At 41.6% G+C, this 17,657-nt stretch overlaps 2 protein-coding genes across 2 annotated transcripts; one reads left to right on the top strand and one right to left on the bottom strand.

Moving 5' to 3' along the window:
• Nucleotides 1-1,036: 1,036 nt before the first annotated feature.
• them4 (thioesterase superfamily member 4) lies at nt 1,037-6,515 on the bottom strand. The gene is made up of 6 exons (XM_076012619.1): nt 6,158-6,515; nt 4,074-4,263; nt 3,587-3,749; nt 2,907-3,017; nt 2,334-2,458; nt 1,037-2,247 (listed from the first exon to the last, which is right to left on the bottom strand). The coding sequence occupies exons 1-6, from the start codon at nt 6,284-6,286 to the stop codon at nt 2,201-2,203; spliced, it is 765 nt and encodes a 254-aa protein (XP_075868734.1). The 5' UTR covers nt 6,287-6,515; the 3' UTR covers nt 1,037-2,200.
• Nucleotides 6,516-7,770: 1,255 nt separating this feature from the next.
• otoa (otoancorin) lies at nt 7,771-17,377 on the top strand. Its single transcript, XM_076012732.1, has 29 exons — nt 7,771-8,061; nt 8,793-8,865; nt 8,964-9,022; nt 9,536-9,557; nt 9,728-9,776; nt 9,890-10,016; nt 10,128-10,190; nt 10,292-10,485; nt 10,565-10,698; nt 11,020-11,132; nt 11,240-11,373; nt 11,675-11,783; nt 11,873-12,082; nt 12,157-12,327; nt 12,494-12,634; nt 12,748-12,797; nt 12,905-13,025; nt 13,118-13,236; nt 13,340-13,475; nt 13,897-14,090; nt 14,184-14,274; nt 14,432-14,552; nt 14,667-14,884; nt 14,994-15,143; nt 15,507-15,649; nt 15,792-15,928; nt 16,017-16,114; nt 16,392-16,557; nt 16,637-17,377. The coding sequence occupies exons 2-29, from the start codon at nt 8,808-8,810 to the stop codon at nt 16,717-16,719; spliced, it is 3,411 nt and encodes a 1,136-aa protein (XP_075868847.1). The 5' UTR covers nt 7,771-8,061; nt 8,793-8,807; the 3' UTR covers nt 16,720-17,377.
• Nucleotides 17,378-17,657: the final 280 nt, after the last annotated feature.

Here is a 17,657-nt window from a genome sequence, read left to right as displayed (position 1 = left end):
CTCAGTCAGCCATATTTAAAAGTTTGGTTGTTGCGAGTTTCCTCCACAAGGATATTTTCCACTGATGCTTTGGCAATACTAGCCTCGCAGGATGTCGCTTAAATCCTATTTGGAAGACTGGAACGTCGATATGAAGCCAATACCCAATACATTATTTTTCTATCCCAGTAATGGTTTTAATACTTTGAAGTGCAGTCCATCAAGTTACAGCCAGACTGCCACATATGACATTAAAACCTCAGGATTTTCAGCACTGTTGCAGGTTTGAATTCAGATGTAGTGCTGGAATACAACATATTAAACAACCAAGATTATATTTATAAAGAACTGAGATTCTACCTTTCCTACTCTGAAGGTTTTAGCTACTGCGACTAACGACTTCTGATGTTCCAGCAGTTGCAGGTGCATTGCATTTTGCAGTTCGTAAAGGAGAACATTAATGGACACTGGAAATGGAAAACATACATAACCAAGCTACTTCATGAGTTGGAGGCAATGGACAAAAGATAGAAGAGAGGAACCAAGCAGGTGTGTTTCTGCAATAGTGTTCTGGGCAGCCAGTGGTACCGCATCAAAACGTCATCGTGCTCGTCTCCCAGTTATAAGAAGATTCTGAAACTAACAGTTCTAGAAAGAGAAACTACAGTTTTACCCGAATTCAATACTGTTTTTACTATTGTCTTCTCTGTTTGGGGTTTCTGATTGTTTAATACATGTTCTCACAACAACAAATAGCAATACATGACAGTAACATGATGTATGTTTCCTGCTCATACAGGCTGACAGACACTGAAGGAGGTTTTTCATCCGTGTTGTTTTGAGGCAGACATGTGAGGGGCCCTCAGCAGACCGCCAGGCCTGCACCGAGAGGTGCCCTCACGCTCCAAAACCACAGACCAAACTGCGAGAAGACAAGATGACTGTTGTGAACAAATCGCTGAAAGACATCGGTTAACATTGCCCAAAGAGAGTTGAGCAAACTTGCTGATAAGCAGCACTGTATGCAGATGAAAGCAATAACAAGATGTCACAAAGATATTAACCAAAATGTATTTATTGGCACATAAGGAAGACATAAGGAAAAAGCCAAACATGTTTTTAATTTCACGAGGCAAATATAGCAGATGATTTGATCTGACACAAGACATAACTTCATTTGAGATCATCTCAATGTCCTTGTTGAATTGATAGAAGAGGGATAAACAGGTAAATTGTCAGTAAACGTTTTTTGTTTGAGAATAAAAAAAGGAAATCCAGGCAGGAGGACCTGAGTCGTCGTTTGACAGCTGTGAAAACAACTCCAAAGCAACTCCTTCAGACAAATTAGCATTTTCGCTGTGCAGTAGCAATTTCTCTTGCAATGATTACATTTTTCTTTTGGATGAAGATGTATAAATACAATCTTCAGAATTTATTTAACTCATGTCACATTTGTCTCGATCAGGGAGCTTTATGCAAAATTCAGTTTATTGGACTTCAGAAAAAAAGTTTCTAAGCGAGACACTAGCAGCGTCATGACATCGAGAGCAGAAAGCAGTGCCACAGCGCCCTCTGAGTGTGTCGTTGATTTTCACTCAACTTTACTCTCTTCTTCACAAAGAAAACTCAGTCTAGCGACTATTAACGGAAATTAAATAAAACTTTTGTTTCCCTGCTACAAAGAGGTTCATGAGCCAACAATAAAGTGTTATAAATAATGTTATTCATATTATTATTATTTATTTATTTTTACAATATGAAGGCTTTATAAGAAGCAGCAAAACATTTACAAACATTTTGTGTGTTCTGGTAACCGCACACTCATCCTAAAACTCTTTGTATATCTATAAAACCTCAAATACAGTTGAAATTAATAAATAATACATTCAGACACTAAAACAATGTGGTGATATGTACGGGAGATGTGTCAATACTATGAAGAGGTAGTCAAGGCCTCACGCAAGCTAGTAGAGGCCAACACTCAGGTCTAAAAAATAAATAAATAAAACATTGTTCTATGCAGAGTAGTATCTTAAATACACACTCCACAGTGTATTTGTAGAAATGACACACACACACACACACACACACACACACACACACACACACACACACACACACACACACACACACACACACACACACACACACACACACACACACACACACACACACTGTGTTGGTGTTAATAGCCTGGGTGTTGGTGGCGGCCTGGAGCACGTCAGCCTCCTTTGAGCAGGTGGCTGATGCTGATGGACAGGAAGAGCGCTGCGGAGCAGAGGCGAGAGATGACAGGACCGTTACAACTCAGAGCGCCACTGAATTCTAATTAAAAGACGTCTCGTCGCAGCTACCTGATGTTTCTGTGTGCACTTTGGACCCGTCCGGGCTCGTCACTTTGCACGAAAGCAGGGTTTTTCTGCCTTCCTTCTTGTCCAAGCGGGATTCCAGCAACACGGTGCTTCCCAGGGGGATGGGACTTCAGAGACGAGACAGGGTTTTGTGAGAGGAAACCAAGGGCGGCGCTGAGTTTTCTCACGGCAAAATGAATGCTCTCTCGACTAATATGAACTTTTTTGCTGACTTTGTCCGTTGCACACATGCAAAATGCACGGAAACTAACAACGCAGTTCAATTGCAGAAAACTTTCAAAAAGGATCGACGCGATGCCATTCCCCTCCTTCATTATTTTCATTAATGCTTTTTACAGTCACTGAATTAATGTGCTAAGTCATATGAATGTCTACCACATTGACACATTGCTTTGTGCATCTATTTCGTATATACATTTTGTTTAAAAATGGCAAAAATGTATTCAACCCAAATGAATGAACGGGCACATGGACTCAGAGTGCTGCCTCCCTGCATGCTACAGTTTGTAAGTACAATATGAGTCAGCCGTGCGTGTCAGTTTCCCTTTTCTGTACCTGCGGTAGCTGATGTTGAGGTTGGCGGTCATGACAGGTCCAGAGAGCAGAGTGGCATGAGTGCCAGTCACAGTATCAATCATGGTGGCTATCGCCCCCCCGTGGACATGTCTGGAAACACACATGCAGGTCGTCATCCTTTTTTTTCCTTTGGATTTCGCCTATTGGCGTTCACTAACGTATAAGCAAAACATTTTTTGTGGCAAAGATTTCTATAGTCGATAAAATATCTAAGTCAGGGGTGGGCAAACTTTTTGACTGGTGGGTCTCAATGGGTTGTGTTGGATGGAGTGTGTTGGTGACCCACCAAGGAGAATAAAATATATATCATGGGATATGTAGAAAACGTGTCTTAAAGTCAACTGAAAATGAACAAAGCATTAAAACAAACTAGAGGAAGTAAGAAGACCTTTATTGGTCCCACGATGGGGAAACCATGAGTCTTTGAAGCACCACTGTATTTAGCTCTTTATTGAAATTACTCTCAAAACACTGATAAAATTAAATACAGCTATTTTATGACGTACTGACTATTAAAAAAATTTCTTCAAGCTTAAAGGGCCGCATACGGTCCCCGGGCCGTAGTTTGCCCATGCCTGATCTAAACGATAGCTAAATCATAACACAGGAAGCTTCTAATTCTACATAACTAGAGACCGAACACTGAAGAGGTATCTCACCCTGGTGGTCCTTCCAGCAGATGCCCATTTTGAAAAATGCCCACGCATGTCTTCTCTTGGCTGTTTTCAAACAAAACGTACTCAAACGCTGCGCCGGGCTCCTTCGTGTTCCGTGTGAAAAGGCGAGCTTTGGACTGGATTAGCTTACTGAGATAAACTCCACCTGACAGGGAACATGAAGGCATCACCTGACAGCAGTTTACAATGCTACCAGTAGAACGATAGAAAAACTACAACAATGATATTTAGACTACACAGAACAGTAATAAAGTAATATTACAGAAAAGAGATATGTAGTCATGTGCAATTGCAGCATCATATATGAAATAGTAACTGTAAACTGTAACATGACTAAAAACAAAACATGGAGAAACTTGCTTTATTTTTTGGTAAACATCTAAAGAAAAATATCCATTATATGTCAAATATTACCCACTAAAACTAGTGAAGGCCCGACTACCCTGTGGTGCATTCATTTAGCAAATACCTATTGCAAACTTGAGGAGCCGATTGTAACTGGGAATCCTCTTCCACAGGCCGGCCTGTTTCTTTCCGTCCGCTGTCTCCTCTTCACATTGACTGTTGTAATGCTCGTACAGCCTCATCATGTCGGTGCCCCAGGAGGAGTTGGGCAGGCTGAGGTCCCTCGGCTTAGAGAGAAAGGGTATCTGCAGCGCCTGCCATACAGGAGGTAGGAGTATCTCAATCCACCGTTTCCACTAAAGGGCTTTGAGTTAGTCGGAGGTGGGATTATGTACTGAGATTGGATATTTTACAGCGTCAGAGTGAGGATGAGGGTTAATTCAGTCCGTTACATCATCCAGTTGTGACATTGCCGTATTTTCTTGTGCATTGGCTAAGCCCTAATATGTTTTAAAAATGTAAGGAGCAGTATGTTCAACGTCCATGATTAAAAACAGCAGTCCACTTCCACACCTAGATAATAAACCCTTGTTACTCTGTGACTGCAATGCTACGCAGCTGTGAATTGTACAACTGCAAAGTAGTACAGCTAAATTCTTTAAGCAAGTTATGTGCAATACACTGAAGTTTGTGGGCACAATGTTGAGACTTAAATCTAAAGGCTCCCCCTGTCCCTGTATTTCAAAACGTCTGAGCCAGATTTAAAAAAAAAAAAAAAAGAAAGAAAGAAAAAAGAAAAATGCCAGTTCGGATTTTGCCATCTGTCTTTTCATACCCGAGTTAAAAAATAATAATCATACAGCACTTTTTGCTTTGATGAATCAAAGTCATTCAAGATAGGATAATTTTGACGCAGAAGCCACAAGATCAAAATCACGGAAACCGCAGTCCCTGAAAATGCTGCCATCTGCTGGTCGGATACAAGTAATGCACTTAAATATGAAACGCAAAACAGGGAATGAAAAGCAGAATCATTTTATCAATCTATTTTTCTATTAACAGTGGTAAAAGGAAAATGTTATGCTGTTTCATGAAAAACAAAAAGTTATTTATTTTTTTTGCCAATCTCCTCCCGAAAAGGGAGTTTGACATTCAACTGCCTGAGGAGGGATTGTGAATGCTTGTTTTTACAGGAATTGTACAATTGAGACTCCATCCATCCATTTTCTATACCCATTTCCTCCTGCACTCAGGGTGGTGGGGTCTGCTGGGGCCAATCCCAGCTGTCATGGGGTGAGGCAGGGTGACACCCTGGTCAAGTTCAGACTCTTTTCAGATTATTTTACGTTGACAAAAAAAGACATACACACAGGGATTTGTGAGGATGTCGTACCGGTAAACGGGGAAATAATTTTTTCCTAAGTACTGAGTCGTGTGTGTGTTTGTGTAATACACGATGGATATTGTTTTGTCACGGTGAATTTCAAATGAAACAAATCAAGTAAAAACAAAAAAACGGCTGATGAAGGCTGAGGCCAAAATGGGAGTGCTGTAACCCACTTGGTTTATATTTTTCTCTATGAGATAGCCATCTAAATAAAGACTTTTTATATTTCAAGAAGAGTGGCATGGATTTCCTTAAAAAAAATAAAATAAAAATAAAAATCAAGTACTGACAGTGCTTAATAAGAACGTGTGCAAGGTGCCTTTGCGTGTCTCAAGATCTGCGCTGAATCCAGAACAAATCCACCTTTGTATTGGAATCAGAAAAATAATAATCTGGTTCCAAATGTTGTAGGATCAAGATCACTTTTGGCATATACAAAACAGAGAGATTACTGACTGCAAGATTCGTGACATCGTACACATATTTACAACATGTTTGTTGTCAGTATCTTCAAGAGTGATTTTCAAAGGGTCAAAAGTGGCCACCTGGTGATCATTGCCCACCAGGTGACAGCTACAGGTGAATGTAGGTGAATGGTTATGACCGCCGCGGCGTGTGCAAAGCAATATGTAGTAGGAGCCAACTGTTATTTTCAGTTGACTACGAACACAATCATCATCAGCCAGCTGAATACAATCGATAAAATGAGAAAGGGCCAGAAGGCTGAGAGGTGGACCGAGTGCAGAACACATGGACGGAGCCACATTCACAAAGCGACCCGACCAGCGCTGTTTAGCGAACACACGGCCATTCAGACTCACCGCTAGCGACCTGGCAATGGAAGTCCTCTCTGAAACAGTGGCAGACGGCTGGTTGAGGACGGTCTTCATGTGTGACACTGAGCGGAGGCGCTGGAAGACCTTGAGTATCCCTCCGAGCCCTCTGGCCATGGCTCAACTCTTTGGTCAGACGGGCAGATAGTTTCACGACAGGCAATTCGAACGCTGTGTAACGGCAATAATATTGCTTTCAGATTAAATAGAGACTCGTGTTATAACATGTTTGCGTTTAAACGATCCAGAAACTTGGAGAGAGAGAAAACGACAAAGAACTCTGTACGAGACACTCTGTTTTCGCCAACGACTTTCATGCGTCAGGTCCACATTACTAAAGAGCCGCTTCACTTCCGGCATCTGTGGCGTCACTGTGACACGTGATTGAATATCGTCGATCTGATTGGCTTCAGGTGTACGACATGTGAATTTGGGGAAAATCTGTTTGTATTTATAACGTCAGACAGTAATCCTGTCTTGTTTTTCTGAGTTTTGAATGCTCCAAGTTTTTACTTTCTATATATTCAAATTTATAAGAATCGCATTTTAAACAAAATGGAGATAATGTCCGTCCACTGTGCAGGTTGACTAAGTTCAAAGAAAAAAAGTAAATGAAAAATAACATGCTGCTCTCAAAAGTGGATAGCAACAAGCAGCAAGTGAATAAATATTTTTAGTTGTTGATTGCAAACAAAGGCATTATAAAGGCTTTCATATTGTTTTATTATATATTTTAATTTAACTGATGTGGCAACTGCTGACTGGTGGAATTAGGCTCCAGCCCATAAGAAGTGTATGGGAGACTGATGGATGAATCGATGACCAAAAAAGATCATGCCTACCGACTTGTACACAGGCTACTTTAAAGGCACTGAATGTGATGGATTGAACAATGTCCTTCCTCTGTAACAACAGCGAGTCTTATAATTTCCTTTCTTGGCACAAAAGAAGCATAAAATTAAGTGTGATATTGTATTCAAACAAATACCGCAGGGTTTATAATCCTTAATTGTGCACTTGAGGTAGGGCAGCAAGTCACAATGAGGGTTAGCGTGACCTGTTTCCTGATTTAACGTTACTGTCCAACCAGATTTTACATTTTAGATGTCCTTCAAATGAAGGAGGAGGATGGATCAGTATGTGTACAAGAGGAAAAGTGATGGTATTTACATCATCAACTTGAAGAAGATTTGGGATTGTTTAATATGGAAATCTTCCATTCATTTTTAGCAATTTTTGTTTTGTTCTACATACAAAACTCAACTCACAGATTTTATCTACAACAAAAAGACTTACATAACATGCTCACTGGTGGCAGTGAGACAGTTCCTTTCGTGTGACTGAGTCAGCTTCAAGTATGCAATCACAAGTTGTTTTCCATATTTAGCTGCTCATGGTTAGGTTTTGGTAACCTGTTGTAACCTGAACAACCATCCATCAATCCATTTTCTGCACTCAGTGTTGTTAACCCATCAACCCCTTTGTCTTTTTGTTTTGTCCTTTCAATTTATTTGTAGACAATGTTTTTGTGTGCATAGATTTCAGTGACCATCAATCTATTTCAGCTGGTCTTTGTGAGGCTGGCTGCATGGTCAGTGCTCGTCACCACATTCTGCTTTAAACATATAGCATACAAAGCCAACTCAATTCGTTAATGTTTGTTCAGTACTGAGCATCATTCAATCAGTTTCTCTGCAGACACACCCCTCTCTTTCGCACGCACAAACACATACAGCGATGTTATAAATGCATGCACCTGCGTTGACTCTCACAAGGAGTGGAAACTACATCACTGACAACAAGCAAGCCGGAGACATTGATAACTTACAGTATAGGATAGTGGTTGTTCTTTTTTCCCCCCCTGATTTCCACCAGAGTGCAGAGCAGATTCTGTAAGTAAAAACTCTTTACACTTTAAAATGACAAATATTTTTTATTTGCTTCTGTTTTTTTTTTTTATGTGAAAATAGGGTTTGTTCCTTTTTTTTTTTTAATCTTAAGATTGCCATTTGACTTTTATGCCTTAAACTTTTTGACTTTTTTCCTCCAATGGTCATATATTTTTATGTAGGAATTTCATAACTAAAGAGGTCATGTTAGTGTTACATACTAAAATCATAACTGGTTTGATAAATATTGTGTTATCAGAATGACTGTACCATTTATTTTTTATTTTTTATTTTGGCCACCTGAGGTATTTAAATGAGAAGCCAAATCAGAGGGCAAACAAACAAATTGAATAGAGGCAAATTAGAACACTCAAATTTCTGAAAGGCAAAATCTGACATTTGAGAGCAAGCAAGATTAAGTGCCTTTGTCCCCGGCAAGATGAAAGAAGCCAACATAATGTTCCGCTGTGCATTGCGTGCATTACCGAACCTGTTTTTCACAGCGTGCTATTCTCTAAAGTACAAAGAGGCTCCCACAGGATGCAGAGCAGAGACGGTAACCTGGGATGTGATCTTCAGAAATCCTCAGAGGAAGAGCTCTGTCAGAAACAAGAGTGGTTCAACTGCAACTGGGAGGCGGGAGGAGGGGTGGATGCTGGTGCTGTCAACTAAATGAAAATGAAATTCAAATTGCCGCAATCACAAGTGATAAGTCTTGATTCTATGTCACACAGGCAGGGCAGTGCACCATGGCTCCACGAGGAGGAACTATTTTCCTTCTGCTCCTCCTGGCCTGTCAGGCCTTCGGTGAGCTGCAGCGCTACCATCTGACAGCCCTCTCTCACTGACAACAGTGTTGCATTAAAAATACATTTGCTGAAATGCTTTTTTTTCTCCCCGTCCAGGCAATAAAGGTGTTGAGACGCCTGGGAATAAACCTGACCTCAAAATGATGAAAAAACTGGTGACATTCTTCAGTCCATACACAGTGTCTCAAAACATCTCATCACCACTAGACACACTCACACACTCATATTTGTACACATATATGTATGTATAAAAACATGCATAATATGTATATTTATATGTGTGTTTATACATAATATATACAGATTAAATTTTCTTGTTTTTCCCAACTGTAGTTTGTATTTACAGAGTAAATATTCACTGATCTTATGTCTAAAAAACATTTAAAAAATAGATAAGAAATGTTGTAATGTACATATGCCATGTGAATATTGAAGCAAGTTTGTTTCATTATTAAATTGAATTTTATAACATATATTAATTTGCATCATGTTTATGAGAGTAGTAGAAGTTTTTCGGCAAAACCAACTGTTCATTCCCAATTTAAGTACATTTCAGTGAATAATTTTCATATTTTTAAATATTACCCATGACATTAATGACTTGACTGGAAAAAAATGCTTCTCAAATTGATGAAGCACACCAATGTCTCTGATTTCTCTCTCCTCAGATGTGGAAGTGCCAGGAACAAGGTGAGGGCCTTCTGGATACTCTTCTTCGTGTGCATGTGTGACATGTTGGCGATGGTGGTGATGGTGTTTTCCTGCACCAATCCCCCTACTCCTCATCCCATGATGACTGTGAAAGTACCTGTTTGCATGCTTTATGGACGAAGGAATGATGTGTTGCTGCTGTGTTCCAGGATACCAGCCTCCCCTGGCGAGCGTGATGAAAACCGTCTTCAACAGCAGGTGATTTCTGAACGGTGCTAGAGCTGTAGCAGCCTGCATGCAGTAGAGTTAATGCTTAAATTTAATTTAAAACGGATGTTTAAAACCATTGAAAATAAATTTCCTATTTTTAGTGATTTACCTGCTGAAGACCAAAGATCTGTGCAGCCCAACGACCTCCTCAGTCTTTTTCTGGCCATGCTGAGGGCAGTCTGTAAAATGGGAGACTTTCTGGCCCGTACGCCCCCTGCTGATAAAATGGTTAACTAAACACTAAATATACATCCATGCTGTTAACTGATGTTTTCAGAGTCATCTTTGCAGAAGGACCCTTTAATTATTTGCTTAAACACTGACTCATCCTGTTCTTAGCAAAACATGAAGTGGAACATCAGTCAACTTCCCTCCATCATTGAGCACATGAGGAACCGCTCAGTCAGTATCGTTGCATCCCTGCCAGAAATCTTCCAGAAATTTAATCACTTGATTTCTCACTCACTCTCTGTGATGATGTGATGTTGTGTGAAATCCCACAGGAGGATTCTGTTTGTTTCATGCGTGCGTTTGTGGCCCCTCTGTCCTGGGAGGCTCTGACCACACCAGAGGAAAACATCACAGACATGGACGACTACGAGAAGCTGATGTTGGCTACAAAACCAGCGCTGCAGGATATCTCCTTGGGAAGAATGAGGCTGCCAAAGCACTTAGCACTTCTAAAAGTGGCAAGGATGTGAGTGGACAACTGCTCCAACACTGTTTCTACATTTGTTTGTTTTTTGTTTTTTTAACAGCCGGACGGTTGATTCCAGGATGAAGTTGCTAAGGCAGATGCACAAGGTTTTGCCAAACAGCCGGAAGGGCAACGTGGTGAAATGGCTGAAGCAGCAGATGGCACAAAACAACTTCAGTTGCACCACGGAGCCAAAGTCTGACTCAGAATCAAGTAAGACTTTGGGTTTCAGTCTAAAAGAAGATCTAACACACTCAGAGATATAGAGGAATCAGATCAATTATTCAGTATTTTAATAGAAAAAAGACTTTTAACGTTTACATTTCCATCACTATTTATATTTTCATATTTTTACAGAAATTATTATTCCAATTTCATATATATTTTTTATATTTTTATCTAAAATATTAAGAGCCACATGAACAGCTCAGTGTCTAGAACAGTGGGGCTTGGGACACCGGGGGGACCTACTAATATCAATAAATAAATTGAAATAATGACACAATTAAAAAAAAAAAAAAAAATTTCCCACAGTGTTGCCACGCTGCAACTCTTCAATGAGTTGGTTAAGTGCGGACGCGGCGACCATGTTGGGGCCGTACCTCTTCAACCTCAGGCCCGATGATGTCGAGTCTTCTAAAGAGCAGGTGAGTGGGGAGGATGGAAGGGGAGAGTGGTGATCAGAACCTTCTAGTCTGCAAAACAGGCATCTTACATGTTATTTCATTTTTCTGTCCCTCGCACCACTTTGTAGCTCTGTGAGTTTTTCCGCACTCACAGTTTTCCACGTGCTGTGAGAATGAGAAGCATGATGATGAAACCCAGCCTGGCCAAAAGGTTTCTCCAAAAGTGCTTCAGCGGGGAGGACTTCGAACAACGTGTGGAGAAGTGTGTATTCTCCCTTCTCTCGCTCTCTCCCTCTCTCTCTTTCTCTCTCTCTGTTTGTGTTTTCTGGATCAGCAGAAAAATGCCTCAGCGTATCGTTTGGTCAAGGGAACGGTTGAACTTGGAGGCTAAAAATCTTTAAATTAACAAGAGAAAAGCAATAATATGAATACTTTTAACAATAATGACAAGGGATAAATGATGAAATAAATCATAAAAATAGAATATGGTTGTAAATACACTTTTTAACACAACAGGATTTGTTCATTTCTGTGAGAAGTAACAGACTTGTGAACTTCCTCAGACTCGGCTCGCTGGCCTGTTATTATGAGACTGATTCAGAATTGGCACCTGAACTCAGCAGGAAACTCCTCTCACAGCTTGATGAGTGCAACAACCCCCAAAGCAAGAAGGTAACATACCTGCCGATCCAAACTTTGACCCGTCTTACAAAAGTGTGACTGTTCTCCTGACTGATCCTCCCTCCCACCTCGTCCTAAAGCTGAAACGGCGCCTCGTCAGGTCCATGGTGTCAAAGCACAACCTGACTCAAATCGCCCGTGACTTGGGCAGCAGCATTTATTTACTGCCCCTTGAAAATGTGAGCGCCATCTCTTGGAGTGAACTCAAGAAAATTCAGCAAAACACTAGCGTGCAGTGGACGCTGGCCCAGATGCACGCCCTGGTGAAGAAAAGGCTTGGAGACGAGAGGGTGAGCTGCACACCCTGGACCCAGGAGACCACCCCAGCATGTACTCTCCTGTGCTTATTGTTGACGCCTCTCAGTGTAAACAGGTGACGAGCGAGGAGGTAATGGACCTCAAGTCACTTGCGAGGGGTTTGCCGAGCTGTGTTCTGAAGAAAGTGAAAGCCATGAGGATGCTGATGGAAAAAAGAGAGCTGAGGAACATCACCAAGCGTATGAGGAGGGGCCAGCTGAAGGCTGTGTTGCAAGGGGTGAGTGACAAACGCCGACTGAATGTAGGGATAAATGACAAGCATCACTTCAGACTTCAAACAAAAGCTGGGAAGGTTTATTTTTAACATTCCAGTTTACTTTTGGACAGTTGAAACATCTTCATTCCAACAAAGACATTCACTACAAGCTCATGTTTCTTTGCAGTTGGCTAAAGATGTGAAACCTTTAGAGCTGGTGCAGAAGCTGGACGATGATTTACTCTGCAGCATGTCCTTGAACTACCTGACCAAGGTCAACATCACCTCACTGGACCAAGTCAATAATAAAACATGGTGCCCAGCACAGGTAACGTCCATGACCATCTCCTCCTCCAACCTTTAGCGAATTTGACCATGTGTTTGCACAACTAGACTGTCCGCTGCTGTAAATTGTCTTTTACACCAATTAAAATTGCACAGGCGCTTCACCTGGCACGGAAGATGAAGAACCTGAGGCGGCTTCATTTCAGGTGAGATATAACACCAGCGAATAAAACGACACAGTCCCACAAATCAATTTTACAACAAAAAAATAGCCTGTCAACAAGTTTACAAGGTAATATTTTTGGCTAAGCAGGAAGCTGCGTTCAGTCCTCCGGGGTGTAACCTGTCGAATGTACGAGGAGGTGTCCGATGAGGACGTCCCTGACATGGTTCAGGCCATAGAGGAGAATCCACAGTGGCTCTCCAAAGGCCAGGTATGTACAATATAAACCTCACTCGCTCACAGGTATTCAAGGTATCTAGCGCTCTCTACCAAATGACAACAAAATTCTCTGTGTATTTTCAGGCAAGATGTGCGGCTGAGGCACTTCTGCGGTATTTGGAAAAACAAAGACCTGACTATTTCGAAACCATCACTGACCAGGAGCTGGATGAGATTCCCACAGTCCTGCTCATCAACCAGCCGTACACTGTTTTATCTATCCGACCTTCACAGGCTAATAGGAAACTTTGCCATAAATTCAAATAATATCCGAGTGCCACAGCTCTTTCCGTGTTGAATTTACAGGCCTTGGAAGCTGAGGGATTTGCCAGACGCTGTGTGTTCCACTTTTCTCGACAAGATGGAGAACGCCAACCTGACCTGTCTGCCTCCTCTGTCTCCTTCCCGCCCCGCGCTGGTCCAGAGAGCTCTGCTTTGTCTGGTAAATGATTATCAAGAAAACAAAGCTCAACTGTCACGGTTGAGGAAAACGGGTCATTTACTTTACAAATCCGAGGACTTGGAAAGTCGACTGAGGTCAGGCAAAAAACATAGTGAAAGGTACCCTCAAGTGTGATACTCAGTTTGCCTGCAGTCTAAAATTTATTTGTTCTTCAATCATTTACAAAAACTTCCTAACCTATTTAACTGTTCTGGAGATCCACATAGGGAAATAATTCCAAACAATCCAACTACTGTAACGGTCAAATGAACTTATGATGTTAGTAAAGTATTTTTTTTTAATTTTTTTTTTTTAAAGCAGTCCAGTATAAAACAAAATACCAATATTAGCTCTGTGTTTTTGGCAAAAAATAAATCATGTATCTTAGAGAACATGAACCATATTTACTGTGTACTTTCAGGGGGACAACTTCTCCAAAATGACTTTGAAGGATGTCCCCAAGCTTGGACCACTCCTGTGTGAGCTCCAGGCCTCCCAGCTCCGCCTCCTGGCTCCAGATGTCCTCATCTCCAGCCTGATGGCGGTGGCATCCTGCGAGTACATTCCTCCGGAGCACAGCGCGGATCTCGTCAAGCTGGTCAGCCAAACATTCGGGTAGGAAAGGCTCCTGAGACGTGTTGGGGTTTCTAGAGGCTGAGAGAAAGAGTCTGTTAGATCTTTCTTTTATTTTTTTCAAATCTCCTGCAGCGATCCGTCTGCATGGTCACCTGAGTTGATGGAAGACCTGGGCCCTCTCCTCCTATTGGACGATGACTACACAGCTGCTCTACCCAACAAGGTGTGTTTGACATTTTTGTACCTGATGCAGTGATATTGCAGCAGTCATGCTGGGATAATATCACCTGGTGTTGTGTGTGTGTGTGTGTGTGTGTGTGTGTGTGTGTGTGTGTGTGTGTGTGTGTGTGTGTGTGTTTTCCCTCCTTTTAATCCACCAGCCATCTGTGAAAGCCGTTCTCTTCTTCCTGAAATTACGCAAGAAGGTAACAATGATGCTAGAGAGGAAACTGTTTGATCTCATCACCTCGTCACCAGACGTGGAACAGAAAATGAGAGCAGGTGAGACACAGGCATCTTGACGAGTGTTTCAAATGTCTCCTGCTTAGTTCTCTCTGACACTGTGCAAAATATGTTTGTACAAGTTACTGCTACTGTGCTCTGTGTTTCAATCAGCCACAGGGGTCAGTAATGGTGATGGTAGCGCTAAAAATACTCCAAATGTACCAACGGTGGAGCTTATTGAACAACTGGGAAAGGGCAACGTCTTCTGGTCAAAGAAGGAGCTGGAGCTCATGTCGCCTGAAACCTTTAATGTAATGGTAGAAACATTTGGGAACGTTCCAGACTTCAACGGAGACCAGCTGGCCGAGCTCCAGAAAAAAGCAGTGCAGGTAATGTGAAAGAATTGATCCGAGGTACTACACAACATTTTGTACTTTGTCACCTTATTTCAAACTGAAATACTCCATTTTCTCTCTTTTTTTTTTTGCATGCTTGCAGGTTTTCGGCCCTGTGGAGCATATGACTGAGAGTGTGGTGACACAGCTGGGGTGTGTAAGTCAGGGCTTCTCTGAGTCAGAGTTGGAGAAACTTCCCTTCTTACTGGACAACCTGGAGGAAATTGGCCGCTGCGGCTGGAATGAGTCACAGGTGATGATGACCAGAGATGGGAAAAGTATTCACGTAAAAAAAAAAACAACACCAACTATTAGAAATAAAAAAATGAATTACTTTTAATAGAGTTTGTATATTTAAAGACTTTTAAACAAAAAGTAACAAGCATGTTTTTCTCATGTAAGAAGTAGAAAGTTTATTGTGTACAAATGTAGGGAGCAAAAAGGAAAAGGTCCTCAGAAAAAAGGAAATACATAAGTAAAGTACAGATACCGAAAAATCTACAGTGACATAACATTTGTGCTTTGTTACTTCCCACCTCTGCTGATGACACACAAATGCCACATGTTACTGTTGATGGTCATGTGGATGACTGACCACAGTTTCCCGACTGGATAGGTGACATCGGTCTGGAAAGCTGTAGCCAATCACAACGGCCTGTCAGCGCAGCAGCTGGGCTCTGTGGAGATGGCGGAGCTGGACCGCTTCATCTGTGGCCTGACGTCCAGCGAGCTGAGGCAGCTCGACCTGGACCACTTCAAGTTGGTGCCTTTACACACACCTCACTCTTCTCCTCATTACTGGACTTCTGAGTCAATAGTCTAATCAATAGTCTGAATCGTTCCCATCATTATGGCAGCTCTTGAAGACTGTCTTGAGAGATTTTTTTTTTCCATGTTTCAGGGATGCCGTCGATGCAGTGGGTGGCGTTTGTTGCTCCAGACCCGTAACTCAGGAGCTGAGAACTTTGGCTGTGTCAGCGTTTGGAGATCCCAGCAGCTGGGATGAAGCGCAAGTCTCTGCCCTGGGCAACATAATTGGTAATGTTACTTTTTATTTTGCTTATATTTCAGGAAATGAACCGAGATTTGAAAAGAAACTCACCTGTTTGCTGGCTTCCTCCATCAGCTGGATTGGACACCTCTCAGCTGGCCTCTTTATCCCCTTCGGTCTTCCCAGTTATACGCAAGAGTTGCATCCCACTCTTACCGCCAGAAAACTTAGCTGTAAGTCGCTTCCTCCTCCTTTTCATCATGTTTTCAGCTGCAAGACGAGGTAAGAAGTAAATAGTGAATGTATTTCTTTCATGGTCTGTCTATTTTGCTCTTTATTTGTACAGTTATTGTAATCTATGCAGATAAGACATTTGATTTTTGTGGATCTCCATGTCTGTAAACTAGGCTTCTAAATTCCCATAGAAACATTGGCCATCAACAAACAAACAACAAATCCTCCAACAAAAACATTTTCCTCCTTGAGTTTTTTTGTTTTCTTCTTCTTTAGTCTCTCTCTGTCACTCAACTGGAGGCACTTGGACCTGAGAGGGCTGCAAGGGTGACATGGGAACAGAGAGCCGCTCTGAGAGACGACCAGCAGGCTGCTCTGATGAGAGCCAGGACTGGTTTACGTAGTCAAACTGCTGACCCGAGTCCACAGTCCGTGTACTCAGGTAAGTCCAGGTTGTTGTAAAACTTTATAGGTCCGTAGTGAAGAAATTTTTGCATCCTTTTTGTTTTTTTCTCATTCAGGAGCTCCACTACTGAGTGTCCAGGGGATCCTGACCTTCATGAAGCCCATCCTGGTTCTTCTTGCAGGCCTCCTGCTGCTCTAGTGCCACGACGTAGAGAACCACACTTTTGTGATAGGAGTAGCAGCAAACATAAGCAACATTATAACATGACAGTCAGAAAAAAATGCATGCATTTTATCGTAGAGTTTTGATTCACGTTCACCATTAAAGGTCCGGTCCATAGGCATGGCATCTGCAAGCAGTTAACGGATCTCTTTAGCATTCCCAGTATATGTCCAGTTTTGTAAGAGATAAATGAGTAACATCTCTTATTGTTGACTGATGATTAATTCTAAGGTCGCACAGAACCAGGCCAAAATAATTAAAACCCTACAATGATATTAAAGCTTTCTTAGCTGGAAATATCAGTTTATCAAGTTGCTGACAAAACCCCCCACTAACCTTTAACAAGATAACTGGAAATGCCTTTAACACTCACGTCAACGTCTTTGCAGCACAGGAGAAAAATGCAGAAGCTGAGGGGAACCCACGGGAACGACATGCAAATTCTATTCTATTTATTCATCTCTGATTAGGACATCCAACCATCAGACATCCAGTTCTTCTTCCTGTGTGGTTTTAAACAGGCCCTTTGGAAAATATATTTATAAGAGGTTTATTTTAATAGAATTAAAATGCATATTTTTGCTTAGATCTATTTATAATATATGATTGTACACAGTATAAAAATAAAGTAGTTTTGGGCTATGGAATCATACTTTATTGAAATTATTTTAATTCAAACTTTATTGAAGGTTTTTTTTTAATCTATCCATTTAAATAGGGTGAATCAAAATCTTGTGTACTGTTGTTGCAAAGGCCCTGCGATGAACTGATGACTTGTCCAGGGTGTCACCCTGCCTTCGCCCCATGACCGCTGGGAGAGGCCCCAACAGACCCCAGCGACCCTGTTCAGTGCAGGAGGACGCGGGTATAGAAAATGAATGGATGGATGTTGTCGTAAAACGTGGCCACCACTG

The sequence above is a fragment of the Nelusetta ayraudi genome, unplaced genomic scaffold (assembly GCF_046127955.1).
Source record: "Nelusetta ayraudi isolate G7.1 ecotype Tasmania unplaced genomic scaffold, CSIRO-AGI_Nayr_v1 ptg000136l, whole genome shotgun sequence".
In the NCBI taxonomy this organism is placed as follows: domain Eukaryota; kingdom Metazoa; phylum Chordata; class Actinopteri; order Tetraodontiformes; family Monacanthidae; genus Nelusetta; species Nelusetta ayraudi.
This window is presented reverse-complemented; position numbering and strand designations above follow the sequence as displayed.